The sequence below is a fragment of the Entelurus aequoreus genome, linkage group LG27 (assembly GCF_033978785.1).
Source record: "Entelurus aequoreus isolate RoL-2023_Sb linkage group LG27, RoL_Eaeq_v1.1, whole genome shotgun sequence".
In the NCBI taxonomy this organism is placed as follows: Eukaryota; Metazoa; Chordata; class Actinopteri; order Syngnathiformes; family Syngnathidae; genus Entelurus; species Entelurus aequoreus.
The window spans coordinates 11073608-11089799 of NC_084757.1; the positions used below are offsets into that span (position 1 = coordinate 11073608).

Genomic DNA, 16192 nt, shown 5'->3' on the forward strand with positions numbered 1-16192 from the left:
TCTGAATTCTAAACAAAATAAACATATTTATTCTATGTAATTTTGCAATGCAACTCTGAGTGACAGTGACAACAAGCGGCCCTAACGGTGTTCGTCAACACCGTTCAATTGAACACCGTTCAATTATTGTAACGTCTATCGAGATGCTTCGAGGACAGGAATTAATATCGATCACTTTATTGAGCAAAACTGTTTATATTCGGACATAACCACACCAAAAACATGAGTAAAACACACCTATCTCGAAAAACTAGTCATTTTCTGCCGTACAAACCAGGCCAAAACCAACTTGTCATCTGTCACCAACACATACCACTAAACCACTGGTGCGTTTATGGCCACACAAAAAGTCGGACAACTCAAACACCACACAAAGTTACACTATGACTCCTCAGTCATATGTGTGCTTATTTTACTGTCATTTATTATTAATGTTAATTTATTTATATTAGTCATGGAATGCTGTTACACACACTATGTTGAAGTATTACTATTATTATTAATTATTATTATTATTATTATTTATCTTACGGTATACATCAAAAATAATATTGCGCAAAATTTAATTGAAATATTGTCGATGTGGCCCTCCAGCAGTGCTCGGGTTGCTCATGCGGCCCCCGGTAAAAATGAATTGCCCACCCCTGCCTTAAAGTATGATTCCCATTCAGAATGTTCCATCCTTCTATATATGTTAGTTGAAGTTGCAGACAACTTCATTTCTGCTAAATAGCAGTTTTCAGTCATGTCACAGAAAATGCAGGATTTGCTTTAACATTTAAGTGGTGAAACTTCATATAAGAGGACCGCTGTAGTGCTGTATTCTGAAGAACATGTCATATTTAATTTTACCTTTTTTTTTTTTTTTGAATGGTCCTCAGTAGTCACGTACAAATTTGTGTGAATTATGCAAAATTATTTAAATTTGGTCCCCACGAACCATATTAACTCTTTTTCCCCAGGGTCCCCAGTAAGAATGATCAGCACATTGCTTCATCAATCCAGAGATTTAAAGACATTTTACACCATTTTTTTTATGCCTCCACAACCTGTAGAAAGGGTGGTCCCCACAAGTGATGAAAAACTTGGTCCCCATTCCAAATGATAACCTGTGTGTGTGTGTAAAATACCTACGCTACACATCTTGTTTATTCTGGCAGCAGCGGTGAGAAGTCCATGTATTGTAAAGCGTGCCGCAAATGCAGCAAAGTCGGGAAGGCAAAGTGGGTCAGTGTGTTGCTGCTTAGCAGTGGAGGGACGTGACAGCCTATTAAGCTGCCGAGTCCTCGTCTTTCTGCTCCTCAGCAAGTCCCGTCTCTAATTATATGCACATGCTGGCCTATGAAGTCACTGATTACTACCTCCACCAAGGGCGTGATGATTCCAGCCCTACATCAGTTTCTTCGTGGGTCAGCCGAGCAGAGCCTCTTTATAGGGAAATTAGCAGAGAGGACGGCGGTGCTTCATCAACGGCGCTTCTCACGTGTCGAGCATCCCGAAGAGAGCACTATTGATCTTTGCCGATCACACACACACACACACACACTCTCATAAGCTGCACTCGTAACACACGGCGTGTGGCTGCATGTCCCAGCAGGTCCATACACACTGCTTGTACTCAGCAGGCTGCCTATAAAAGCCGAGGTGGGGAAACACGCTGCGTTCGAGTGTCACCGTTTCAGCAAATGCTATTACATATATTTATATTTAAAAAAAATAAAAATAAAAATAAATTATTTTTTTTTTTTTTTACATAAATAAATACAATCATGTGTGCTTACGGCCTGTATCCCTGCAGACTGTATTGATCTATATTGATACATAATGTATATATTGTGTTTTTTATGTTGATTTCATTAAAAAAAAAAAAAAAAAAAAATTTTTACATTTCTTGTGCGGCCCGGTACCAATCAGTCTGCGGACCGGTACCGGGCCGTGGACCGGTGGTTGGGGACCACTGCCTTACACCCACCCACCCACTTCCCCCTGGAGAGACACCACCTTAACTAACACATTTTCTGGGGGAAACACTGATATGTATATAAGTGTGTGTGTGTGTGTGTGTATATGTATATATATATATGTGTGTGTGTATGTATATGTATCTACTGTATATGTGTATATGCATGTATGTATATATATATATGTGTGTGTATACAGTGTTTCCCATAAACTGCCAAGATACCTGTGGCGGTGGGGGCGTGGCTATGGGCGTGGTCACCATGACATCATCGAGTAATTTGCATAATTTACTACAATGATATGATTTTCTCTAAAAAGGCTCAAAAAATGTATACTTACTAATTAATAACAGTTTTGTTTTAAACGTCCATCCATCCATCCATCCATCCATCCATCCATCCATCCATCCATCCATTTTATTAATTGTGGTTCTTACGAAAAATATATCTTATAAAATATAAAAGTTAAAATGTCTCTTAAAGCTCTGCCCCTTTAATTAGTGCATACTAAATAATTTAACTTTAGCCTACTACTACAACCATATTATTTACCAGCAACATAAAGTGAAACAGAGGCAGAGGTGTCCTGCCACAGTCGGTAACAAATAAACAGAAAACAGTAGTGCTCAAATACAAATAAGGCAACAAGAGAAGTATCCTACACTTATCTTTTGTAAAGTAAATCTGAACAGCCTATATGGGCATCTACATCAACTATATGATTTGCCTGAGAAGCTATATTATTTTTTTATTTGTGGCGGACATAATTCTTTCGTGGCGGGCCGCCACAAATAAATGAATGTGTGGGAAACACTGGTATATATGTATATAGGCTATATATGTGTGTTTAAAAAAAAAAATATATATATATATATATATATATATATATACACACACACACACATATTGATATATGATTACTTTATATGTTTTCAGCCCCTGGCCAAATTTATTTAGCCCAATGCAGCCCTCTATTCAAAAAGTTAGGACCCCCCTGGCCCTGGCATCCAGTGGCAGGGAGCATAACATCAATCTGTCACTCTATCTTTCACTCTCCCATGGATCCATATTTGCAAGTCCTATTGCGTGTCCCAACACGACTGTGCTGCGAGGACAGTGACAAAATCACACCGAACATGAGGCGTCGGCGTGTTACCTCAGCTGCCTTTTTGCAACTCCCGCCGCCAGCACCGACGGAGTGGGACATTTTGTGGATGCGCCGCACAAACGAGGGAGCAAATTTGAAAGGCGACACTGGCAGGGCCCCGCTAGGTGTGAAAGAGACGGGCAGTGACTGAACCTTATTCACGCTCACTCGCTCACGCTGACCTTTCGCTGGAAGGGATGCAGATTGCAGACCCGGCCACACTCGCAGTAAACACACCCAACTTGTGTTTGCTCATGCGTGGACTTGGAACGGTGATGTGGTGGTCATAAACCTCCATGCAGAAATGGAATTAGGGGTGCTGGCTTTTGTTTTTGAATGATGTACGACACATTAGGACAGGGCGATATGGCTAAAAACTGTATCAGGATGTAAGTCTTTTATATCGGTCGATATCGATGATTATTGATATTTTTCATGACCTATTGAAAATAAAGACCAGGAGAAAAATATATTTAATGTAAACATTTTTATTTGAAATATAACCTTCCTCTGATTATACTCAATTTGTGTAAACAGAATTCTAAAACAAACTAAATGAGGCAATTCCTGTGTGAATGCTCCAATGCTGCAGTTAAACTGAAATCCTGGAATTTTTTTTAAATTGTTGAAGGAGAGCACACAATTCCCCAAACAGGCTGAATATTTTGAAGTTGGAACAGTTTGAATCAGATGAAAATTGTGGGAGTTGTGGAACTTTGAAGAATGTCCCATTGATTTCAAAGGGAATTTCAGAAAAAATTGGGAATTTCGGGAAAAGCGTGATTTTTTGAAAAAGGTAAACAACTTGAATGTTCTGAATGAGTTGAAATGGTTGGTGTTCAAATTTGTAAAATCGGTCGAGAAATGTTGAATTAATAACATGTTGAATTGAGAAATGTTATTACCGAATTTCTGGAATTTCGTGAAAACCGGGCATTTTTCCAGTTCAATTTGTCCTGATTAAGAGGAATGTTTTGACAGTGGAACGGTTGAAATGCGTTGAAAAATGTGGGAGGAGTAGTCGACAGAAAAAAGGGTGGAAATACGGCTTTGGAAAGCCAGGAATTTTGGAAAATCCTGGAATTTTTTTGAACTTGGAAAAAAGGTAGTTTAAATTTACAGAATGGTGGAATGTGTTGAAGGTGGAATGGTTTGAATCGGTTGAAAAATGTAGAAATGGTGGAAGTTTGAAAAATGGCCAATTCATTTTCAATGGGAAAAATGTGCCGGAAAACCTGGAATTCTGGGAAATCTGGGAATTTTTGGAATTTGTCAAGCCCGCGATTCTCGAAGAGGCTGAATAGTTTGAAGTTGGAATGGTTTGAATCGAGTGAAAAATGTGGAAGATAGACCGCGCCAAAATCTGGAGAAGAAGAAGTTTAGAAAACCTGAAGGCTGAATATTTGGAAGTTGGAACAGTTTGAATCAGATGAAAATTGTGGAACTTTGAAGAATGTCCCATTGATTTCAATGGGAATTTCAGAAAAGAAATGGTCATTTCGGGAAAAGCGGGAATTTTTTGAAAAGGGTAAACCACTTGAATGTCTTGAATGAGCTGAAATGGTTGGTGTTGAAATGTTTGAAATTGGTCGAGAAATATTGAAGTAGTAACATGTTGAATTTAGAAATCTTATTACGGAATTTCGGGAAAACCGGGAATTTTTCCAGTTCAAAAAACAACTTCGTTTTTTGTCCTTATTAAGAGGAATGTTTTGACGGTGGAACGGTTGAAATGCGTTGAAAAATCTGGAAGCAGTAGTCGCCAGAAAAAAGGGTGGAAATAGGGCTTTGGAAAGCCAGGAATTCTGGAAAATCCTGGAATTTTTTCAATTGAAAAAAAATGTTGTTTAAATTTCCAGGATGGTGGAATTTGTTGAAGGTGGAATGTTTGAAAAATGTGGAAATGGTGAAAGTTAGAAAAATGGCCAATTCATTTTGAATGGGAAAAATTTCCCGAAAAACCTGGAAATCTGGGAATTTTTGGAATTTGTCAAGGGAAAGCCCGCGACTCCCGAAGAGGCTGAACAGTTTGAAGTTGGAACGGTTTGAATCATGTGGAAGATAGACCGCGCCAAAATCTGGAGAAGAAGAAGTTGTTTAATAAATAAATGAATTTTGGTGTAGAAAATCATGTGTGAATGCTTTGGAGCATTCACACAATAACAATAACCTCTTGAAATGAATGCATTGTAACAAAATAGTGCAAAGTGTGAAAATGTAAAAACCTGAGAAGAACTATTTTCTGCAGGTTTAGTGCCAGGAAATTACGGCTGTGCTCTATAGCACAGGTGTCAAACTCAAGACCTGGGGGCCAGATTTGGCCCATCACATCATTGTATGTGGTCCGGGAAAGCCTGGGGAAAATGTGTGTTAATAAAATATTTCTTTTTTTTTTTTTTTACTAAATGCAAACAATTATTTCGATTTTGACAGGAAAAAATGCGTACCTTCTAAACGTTATCTAATCATGCCAAATATTACATTATTATATAGTGTATTACACAAATATGTTTTGAAGATAACATTAGTTTATACATGAAAAAATCCAATAATCGAGTGCATAGGCAATGGTGTAATACAATGAGGTGATGATATATATATATTTTTTTAAATCAGATCAATTTGAATTTTGATTATTCACAGGTTATTACCCACATGCATGATTTTAATTAATTTTTTAAAAAGTCGCCCTCGGAAGGAAGCCATTAATGCGATGTGGCCCTCAATTAAATGAGTTTGACACCCCTGCTCTAAAGGGTGAGTGCGGCTCAGGTGGTGTGGTATTACTGGTCTTGGTGTTGACGAGCGCTTTGCTAAATTTACAGACCACATTGGTCTGACTATGGTCTGTTCGAGAGAGAAAAAATCCCCAAAACTGCCATTGGTGACTTTTCCTGTTTTATCGTCAATTTACATTTTTTTAATTCTCTTTTCACCCCACACACAAAATCAACTACAAGAGACAAGAATACGGCTCAACCAAACTTGACAGTCGATACTGTTACCTGATTGGCTGTCAGTGTGCCCCCCCCTCTCCCTTGTGGAGGGTGGGGGGGGCACAGGTCCGGTGGCCATGGATGAAGTGCTGGCTGTCCAGAGTCGGGACCCGGGATGGCCTGTGCATCGGTTGGGGACATCTCGGGATGGTCTCCTGCTGGCCCCACTATGGACTGGACTCTCACTATTATGTTAGATCCACTATGGACTGGACTTTCACAATATTATGCTAGACCCACTCGACGTCCATTAAATCCGGTCTCCCACATCTGCGGTCCTCTCCAAGGTTTCTCATAGTCATTCACATTGACATCCCACTGGGTTGTGAGTTTTTCCTCGCCCTTATGTGGGCTCTGAACCGAGAATGTCGTTGTGGCTTGTGCAGCCCTTTGAGACACTTGTGATTTAGGGCTATATAAATAAGCATTGATTGATTGATAGTGTGTCACTCCCATTTCCTGCATTGCTTGGTTACCAGAGAGCCAATGCTTTTGTTCATGCAACCAATCTTGCTTCTCAACTTCGGGTTTCTTCCGACGAAGAACAAAAAAAAATGATTGAACGTTTTATTGAACAACTTTTTTATTGATATGGTTTTATCGCCCATGACCATTTGGAAACATTGCCCTGCTTTTATAGCTACCTTGGAATTGTAACACAATAAAACACGGTACTTGATAATCATTGATCTAGTTTTTGTTATCAATGTAGTTGGAAGTAGTATAATGTTTGGTTATCCCTTTCACTTGAAAGTCTGTGGTGTCATGATAATACTGTCCTCATTTGTTTACCTGACATTACATTTGTCAAAATGTGATCTTTTTTCACAATTGATGTGGGATTGTTTTACGTTGTCAAAAAGCCACCGAGGATAGGAATGTGAAGGGTGGACTGTGGAATGCGGTGTCACATGCGCAGGTACACCACATGTGTGACGACAACGCGCAAGCATGCGCTCGTCATACGCGTCGACGGAGCCTGGTGGAGAGGCTGCAAACTCTTTTGTCAGTGCCTGCAGTGTGTGAATGTCAAATAGCAGTCCAGAGAGGGAGAGAGAGAGAGGCCTGATTGAAGAGCTTATGCAGAACCATGCATGGGAGTCCCTTTCAGCCTCACAGCAGCTTGTTGTTTATCCACGCCATGCTTCCTATTTGTTGGCCATTCTGTAGATTGTATACATTGTATTATAGGTGGTGGGTTGGCTTAATAAGGCATGTCTTTATCTAAAGGAGTTAGCTGTGGGGTTTAACTTTGTGGATTATTTAGATTTTTAATTTTTTTTTACCGATTTTCCTTGACAAAAGGTGACGTTTACCATATATTGTGTAACTGGCAAGGAGTGGTGGCATTTCAGTCATTCCATGACTCAGCTGTCTGGTGCACGCGTTTGTCAAAATTGCCTGACTGCCCAAACGCCAGTGTTTTGTATACATTTGTTTATTTGTGGCAAGCTGCCACTAAAAGTCAGTATATCTCGGACCTCATCCAAATTTACACTCCTGCGGAGGTCCGAGAGCCAGCTCCAGCTCGTGGTGCCCAGGACGAGACTTAAAACCAGGGGAGACAGGGCCTTCTCTGTGGTCGGCCCTAAGCTCTGGAACACTCTGCCCCGCCATGTTCAAACTGCTTCCAAAGTGGAGTGTTTTAAGTCTCTTCTTAAGACCCACTTTTATTCTTTGGCTTTTAACACTACGTGAGTTGTGTGGTCTTCTGTCCTCTGTTGTCCTCTGTGTTTTTTTTTAATAAATTTTGATGTCTATTTTACTGTTTTAATTGATTTTACCCTTTAAAATCGTTTTTAATCATATTTATTTTTTATATTGTTTTTGTATTGGTTTTCTATCCATTTATTCTTTGTTTTTATTCAGTCATTGGTGTGGCATAATATTGTTTTTAACATGGCTGTGCAGCACTTTGGAAACATTCTTGTTGTGTAAATGTGCTATATAAATAAAGTGGATTGGATTGGATAAAAGATTAGCGTATTTTTCGGGCTATAAGGCGCACTTAAAATCCTTTAATTTTCTCAAAAATCGTCAGTGCGCCTTATAACCAGGTGCGCCTAACGTACGAGATAATTCTGGTTGTGCTTACCGACCTCGGAGCTATTTTATTTGGTACATGGTGTAATGATTAGGGATGTCCGATAATATCGGACTGCCGATGTTATCAGGCGATAAATGCTTTAAATTGTAATATCGGAAATGATCGGTATCGGTTTCAAAATGATCGGTATCGGTTTCAAAAAGTAAAATGTATGACTTTTTAAAACGCCGCTGCGTAGAGCGCCAATAAACCTTAAAGGCACTTCCTTTGCGTGCCCGCCCAGTCACATAATATCTACGGCTTTTCACACACACACAAGTGAGTGCAAGGCATACTTGGTCAACAGCCATATAGGTCACACTGAGGGTGTCCGTATAAACAACTTTAACACTGTTACAAATATGCGCCACACTGTGAACCCACACCAAACAAGAATGACAAACACATTTCGGGAGAACATCCGCACCGTAACACAACATAAACACAACAGAACAAATACCCAGAACCCCTTGCAGCACTAACTCTTCCGGGATGCTACAATATACACCCCCCGCTATCCCCTACCCCTGCCAAATTCCAAGCTGCTGTTTCGAGGCATGTTTAAAAAAATAATGCACTTTGTGACTTCAATAATAAATATGGCAGTGCTATGTTGGCATTTTTTCCATAACTTGAGTTGATTTATTTTGGAAAACCTTGTTACATTGTTTAATGCATCCAGCTGGACATCACAACAAAATTAGGCATAATAATGTGTTAATTCCACGACTGTATATATTGGTATGGGTTGATATCGGAATCGGTAATTAAGAGTTGGACAATATCGCGATATCGGCGAAAAAGCCATTATCGGACATCTCTAGTAATGATGAGTGTGACCAGTAGATGGCAGGCACACATAAGGGATACGTGTAAACTGCAAGATGACGCCTGTAAACAACACCAACACTTTGAATGTTCCATTGAGAATATAGAAAATTAGCGCTCAAAAATTTGTCAAAATGTTTTTAGTACGACTTCGGTAAGCTATGAAGCCGCACCGCTTGATGGATTGTCGGCGCATTAAACATACGAGTATTATTATGGTGCGTGTATAAGGACCGCAAAATGGCACCTATTAACAGACATATTACCTGGCGTTTTGTTTCGCAATATTATGCAAAACCAACTTTTCTTATCTTCTGGTACCTGCTGATGTGTAGTTGGGATCTGCATAAGTCCTGAAAATGTGCGCGCGTCCGCAGTTGTAGTCCGTAGTCGATAAACTTCTTCTTTTTCTCTACCTTCTTATGTGGCATTCATCTTCCGCTGTTGCCATTTCTAATATAAATTAGCGTATCGTTCTTACTTATATCTGTCAGTAGACTAGCTATCAAAGCGCTAAAAACTGTAGCGGGTTTGCATAATCCACCCATGGAACTTAAGTTATCAGAGGGTTCCGGTTGGACGGTTTTTCACGGGACACCCAACAAGGTAAAGAGTTGTATTTACTTTTAAGGTGGTTAACTTATTTTAATGCTTGTCTGACAGTTAATACTGCAAAGTTGCAGTATCAGTGCCGCCGTTACCCTTTTTTTCAAGTGGCATGGCAGTGAAGAAGAAAAACCATTAGCTGTGCAGTCAAAGGTTTGGAACAGATACATTGGCCGTTTGTGATTATATGTGGGAGGAATTGTTTTTGACTTGCCGCTGTCGTTCTTCAGCCGCTTCCAAAATGCTGCGGACATGTAGAAGAAGAGCGGGTCGCCTCACAGACTATTAGCGCCACAGGTTCTCCTCCATTCCGTTCCAGATCACGTCGGTTTCGAAATGACTCAGAAAGACGGGGGCGTCTTCTCTTATCGCCATGCATCGTTTTTTGAAGGCTGGAAGCCTGAGCTGCGTGGGCGTTGGAAGGAGCTGTTCTGTTTTGTCCGGGATGGCGGCCGGGACATTGTGACTAAACAGCGGACAAGCCGAAACGAGAGCTTCAGTCATTACATGTTGACACTGTACCTGACAATACCACACTAGTATCTCTTCCTCTTCCTGGGTTGATTTGAACTCTGGACGATGTGATCTTGGAAGGTCAGCAAGCGGTTTAAAGTTTACATTGCCGGGCAGAAAACGTTATAAACCTGTGTTTGTTCTGAGATTCGTACCCCCCACTATACGCGGTGATATCAGCCTGAAGCGGATGAGAGCATCTTAACCCCCAACTGATGTCCAAAAGTCTGCCAGAAATGCAGCATTTCTCTCATCTTTAATGCAGCGTGGTTGTTTCCTTGGATTGTGGCGACACCTAGTGGCCATACCAGCAGCCATATTATGCAGGCAAACTGATAAAGAACACTATTTTGTGACCAGGTCAGACATTTACCTTCCCTCTCATTTCCAGTTTGCAGGAAACGTGCTTCAGCTTCTGAGTGAGACGCACGACGACGACGACGCAGCGAGAGGCTCGACGCTCGCCCCCACCATCATGCTCATCTGACACACAAACCGGTAAATGTGCAACACCTGTGAGTGGCGGTGGCGCGCGGCACAGGTGTGTTAGTTTGCCTGAGGGGCGCCAAGCTCGCATTTTGCAACCGTGCAGCCGTTGTAACGTGTTTGCATTTCAAACGGCCGATCAGCACCAACATTTGCTTGACATAAATAGGGTGTGCCTAGTAATGTAACACACGTCTATGTATAATGTCAACATTTTATTCCTGCTCTATTGGGAAGAAATTTGGCATAAGTTATTTTTGTTTTGTTTTTTACTTTCTTTCAATGTTAATTTAAATAACCCTCTTAAGGCCCGAGCTGTTTGTTTACATGCTTTTTTTTCTTTCTCTTGGCTATTTGGGCTTATTGGACCCTAATTAGAATAAAAACTAAGAATCATCTTTTTATAAGATATACTTAGTCCATAAGTAACAAACGTGTACTTCATGTTTAGTGACATGCTAATTCTTATTTTGACACTTTTTTTTTCCAAATTCCATTGTATGTTATACTCTTCTGACACCACAAGATGGCAGTATAAGTGTCCACATAAGTGGCCATAAGACCCCAATTCAGTAGTGTACACAATTTTGGAAATAAGAGCTAAAAGGTGCTGGCCACTAAGCCTTTAAAGGTTTTAAAGAAACATTACATTTCATTGACTTTATATTAGTGAAGTGAAGTGAATTATATTTATACAGCGATTTTCTCTAGTGACTCAAGGCGATTTTACATAGTGAAACACAATATCTAAGTTACATTCAAACCAGTGTGGGTGGCACTGGGAGCTGGTGGGTTAAGTGTCTTGCTCAAGGACACAACGGCAGTGACTAGGATGGCGGAAGCGGGGATCGAACACGGAACCCTCAACTTGCTGGCACGGCCACTCTACCAACCGAGCTATACCGCCCCATTTATTAGTGCTGTCCAACTATTTGTTTTTATTATACTTTTCAATATTGGTTAATTATGATTATTCACAGTAAATTGCTTGCACAATTTAGATAACCCTAAATATATATATTTTGACACAAATTAAATTTGGTTGCCAAAACGTTTAAATGTTACATTTAGATGTAGGTCTTTTTTTTTTTTGGCTTAAAACTTGCCAGCGGGCGCACTAGTCTTTGCACTGGCGTGTGCGTTGACCTGGACACTGACCGTGTAACCATCCGCGCTGCCTTTTAGGTAACCATCCACGATTTTAAAGAGATTTCTATGAGGATTTTTCTCTTTTCTGACTTATAAATGTTGTTAGAATGTTGGATACCCGAGCTAAACAATGCCAAGGCGTCAAATCAGAAGGTTAATGCATTTGGGCGCAAGCTTGCACACAGTTTTAGATGCCACTGAACGCTGTGTTTTTTTGAACAGCGAGCCCAGTGTGATGTCACAGTGGTGTTGGACGTACTTACAGTATGTGGGCATTTCTAGTACATATTGCTGACCTGTTTAATTGTGAACATTTTACATGGTACTGTTTTGTCAACATGCTAAGTACACAATTGGATTAGCCTCTAAACTGTGTGTTGTGTGTGTGTGTGTGTGTGTGTGGGGGGGGGGGGGGTGTATACAGTACAGGCCAAAAGTTTGGGCATACCTTCTCAGTCAATGTGTTTTCTTTATTTTCATGACTATTTACATTGTAGATTGTCCCTGAAGGCATCAAAACTATGAATGAACACATGTGGAGTTATGTACTTAACAAAAAAAGGTGAAATAACTGAAAACATGTTTTAAATTCTAGTTTCTTCAAAATAGCCACCCATTGCTCTGATTACTGCTTTGCACACTTCAAGAGGTAGTCACCTGAAATGGTTTTCACTTCACAGGTGTCATAGTTTTGATGCCTTCAGTGACAATCTACAAAACGTGAGGTGTGTCCAAACTTTTGGCCTGTACTGTGTGTGTGTGTATGTATATATATATATATATATATATATATATATATATATATATATATATATATATATATATATATATATATATATATATATATATATATATAGTAGGTCAGGAAAAAACACAAAAAGCTATATCATCCCTAAGAGGCTGTTTTGCAGGTTTCTCCGCTCGTCAGGGGATTTTTTTTTCGAGCAGGGAAACCTGCGAAACAGCCTTGTAGGGATGATATAGCTACAAACTGTACATACACTTATATATATATATATATATATATATATATATATATATATATATATATATATATATATATATATATATATATATATATATATATATATATATATATATATATATATATATATATATATATATATATATATATATAAACATATATATATATATATATATATATATATATATATATATATATATATATATATATATATATAAACATATATAATATACATGTACAGTATATTTATATATAAGCTCGTCAGGGGATTTTTTTTTCGACCATACATACACATATACATACACATATATATATGTGTGTATATATATATATATATATATATATATATATATATATATATATATATATATATATATATAAACATATATAATATACATGTACAGTATATTTATATATAAGCTCGTCAGGGGATTTTTTTTTCGACCATACATACACATATACATACACATATATATATGTGTGTATATATATATATATATATATATATATATATATATATATATATATATATATATATATATATATATATATATATATATATATATATATATATATCCCTACAAGCCTGTTCCGCAGGTTTCCCTGCTCGATAAAAAAATCCCCTGACGAGCGGGGAAACCTGCAAAACAGGCTTGTAGGGATGATATATCATTTTGTTTTTTCCTGACCTTATATATACATACAGTATATATATATATATATATATATATATATATATATATATATATATATATATATATATATATATATATATATATATATATATATATATATATATATATATATATATATATGTATATATATATATTAGGGCTGCAACTAACTATTAATTTGATAATCGATTAATCTGTCGATTAATAATCGGATAAAAGAGACAAACTACATTTCTATCCTATCCAGTATTTTATTGAAAAAAAAACAGCATACTGGCACCATACTTATTTTGATTATTGTTTCTCAGCTGTTTGTAAATGTTGCAGTTTATAAATAAAGGTTTATTAAAAAAAAATAATGATACATTTTTTTTAAATTAGAAAATTAAAAAAACTCTGTGCATGCGCATAGCATAGATCCAACGAATTTTAAGTTTAATTTTTAAAAAAGTCCGCTAACAGTGGAGTTTACGAGGGCTTTTTTTTTGCCCATGAAACTCTCTAAATAACTATTCAAAACCCGCAAACAATACTCTATTTACATCTCGTGACCTGAATATTAACCACATATTAGTAAATTTGTTATTATAAGCGCTATCTATCTAATGCAGACAAAGTATTTTTAGCATTGATGACCGAGAGCTAACCAGTTTATGCTGCACTTGAGTCATGGGGAGTATTTAATGTAATTATAAAATGAAACTGCAGATGGCATTTATGCAACATATATGGAAGCAAACTGCCGTAAAACTGTAAAGAAGAAGAAGAAGTTTATGCATTGCAGCACTACTAGTATTGCGGCATTGCTTCTCGGCTCGTCAAAATTATTTTAGATGATAAATCATGCCACTCATCTGGATAAAAAGAGGATTTAGTCATTAATCTAAAAGTTGTTCATCTGTGACATTCAATTTATACCCTGAAATGGAGACAAACACACTACAACAGTAGACCGTGTCAGCAGCAACTTTCTTAACCCTTCTTCAACATCCTATCAATCATCATCACAGTGAGCGCAGACATGGTACAGTAAGAGATCGTTTTGTTATGTTTGTAATTTGTATTTATTTTTTAGCACTTAGCAATACTGCTACATGAGGCTTAGTGTTTTACTAAAGCTGTATCTGTTTGGCAGAGCTTCTAAAACTTGTAGCTCACCCTCCTGATATTCAGGATTAAAAATATAAGAGTCACTTTACTTCACTAAAATGCTGACATTAGGATCAAATGGGAGCACATTTTAGTAGGACATAAGTAGGTCATTTAGTTGTAGTCCGTTAATGTCCTGTAAGCCAATTAGTGCGTGGAGCCTCTTCTCTTCTTAATCTGCCTCTCGTCTGTCCTTATCTGTGTGATGTAAGTGACTGTGAAAGTGTCCATATGTTGCACTCACATCTCTTAAAACCCCAGTCGATGCTCTCGCCAGCCTCTTAATATCAATATACAGGATAACTCTTATTGAGTTTTTGATGATGACGCTTTAGTGAGCCACCAGCAGGCGGCGCTGCTGCTGTTAGACTGGCAGGTCCTCTCTGCTCCGTATGCAGGTGAGCGCAGTTCCCCGAGAGCTTGGAATTGATTGTGTTGCTGTGATCCGCAGGGCAGGGCGGGCTTTGCTGCAGCTGAGGATGACGAACGACGCTCTCCTGCGCTAAAGCTGGATGGTGCGGGAATGATGGACTTCCCAAATGGCCAATCAAGCCTCGCCCCGACTGCTGCGACGGCCTCTGAGGTGAGACCACGGAGTCTCTTTCTGAACACTAAACACGATTAAGCCCCTTTAACTCCTGTATTTACTTGACCATTGAAAGATTAAATGGTGTTAATTAAGCACTCCGATTGGATCTCAGTTAACACACAAACACACATTGTATTATATTGTGGCCAATCAGCTCCATTTTTGTTTCATCTGACCACAGAACTTTCCTCCAGAAGGTTTTTATCTTTGTCCGTGTGATGTCAGATGAAACAAAAATGGAGCTGTTTGGCCACAATACCCAGCAATATGTTTGGAGGAGAAAAGGTGAGGCCTTTAATCCCAGGAACACCATTCCCACCGTCAAGCATGGTGGTGGTAGTATTATGCTCTGGGCCTGTTTTGCTGCCAATGGAACTGGTGCTTTACAGAGAGTAAATGGGACAATGAAAAAGGAGGATTACCTCCAAATTCTTCAGGACAAGCTAAAATCATCAGCCCGGAGGTTGGGTCTTGGGCGCAGTTGGGTGTTCCAACAGGACAATGACCCCAAACACACCTCAAAAGTGGTAAAGGAATGGCTAAATCAGGCTAGAGTTAAGATTTTAGAATGGCCTTCCCAAAGTCCTGACTTAAACGTGTGGACAATGCTGAAGAAACAAGTTCATGTCTGAAAACCAACAAATTTAGCTGAACTGCACCATTTTTGTCAAGAGGAGTGGTCAAAAATTCAAGCAGAAGCTTGTGGATGGCTACCAAAAGCGCCTTATTGCAGCGAAACTTGCCAAGGGACATGTAAGCAAATATTAACATTGCTGTATGTATACTTTTGACACAGCACATTTGTATATATATATATATATATATATATATATATATATATATATATATATATATATATAAATATATATATATATACATATATATATACACGTGTATATGTGTATATGTATATGTATATATGTGTATATATATATATATGTATATATATATATATATATATGTATGTATGTATATGTGTATATATATATGTATATATATATATATATATGTATGTATGTATAT

At 38.2% G+C, this 16192-nt stretch overlaps 1 protein-coding gene across 4 annotated transcripts in view; it reads left to right on the forward strand.

Moving 5' to 3' along the window:
- Positions 1-16192, forward strand: part of ralgps2 (Ral GEF with PH domain and SH3 binding motif 2) — a 169962-nt gene that overhangs the window by 51884 nt on the left and 101886 nt on the right. For all 4 annotated transcript variants that reach the window (XM_062039064.1, XM_062039066.1, XM_062039065.1 and 1 more), the window contains exons 2-3: positions 10529-10635; positions 15032-15163. In XM_062039064.1, the coding sequence (XP_061895048.1) occupies positions 15104-15163 (60 nt within the window). In that variant the 5' untranslated portion in view covers positions 10529-10635; positions 15032-15103. The remainder of the gene's footprint in view (positions 1-10528; positions 10636-15031; positions 15164-16192) is intronic.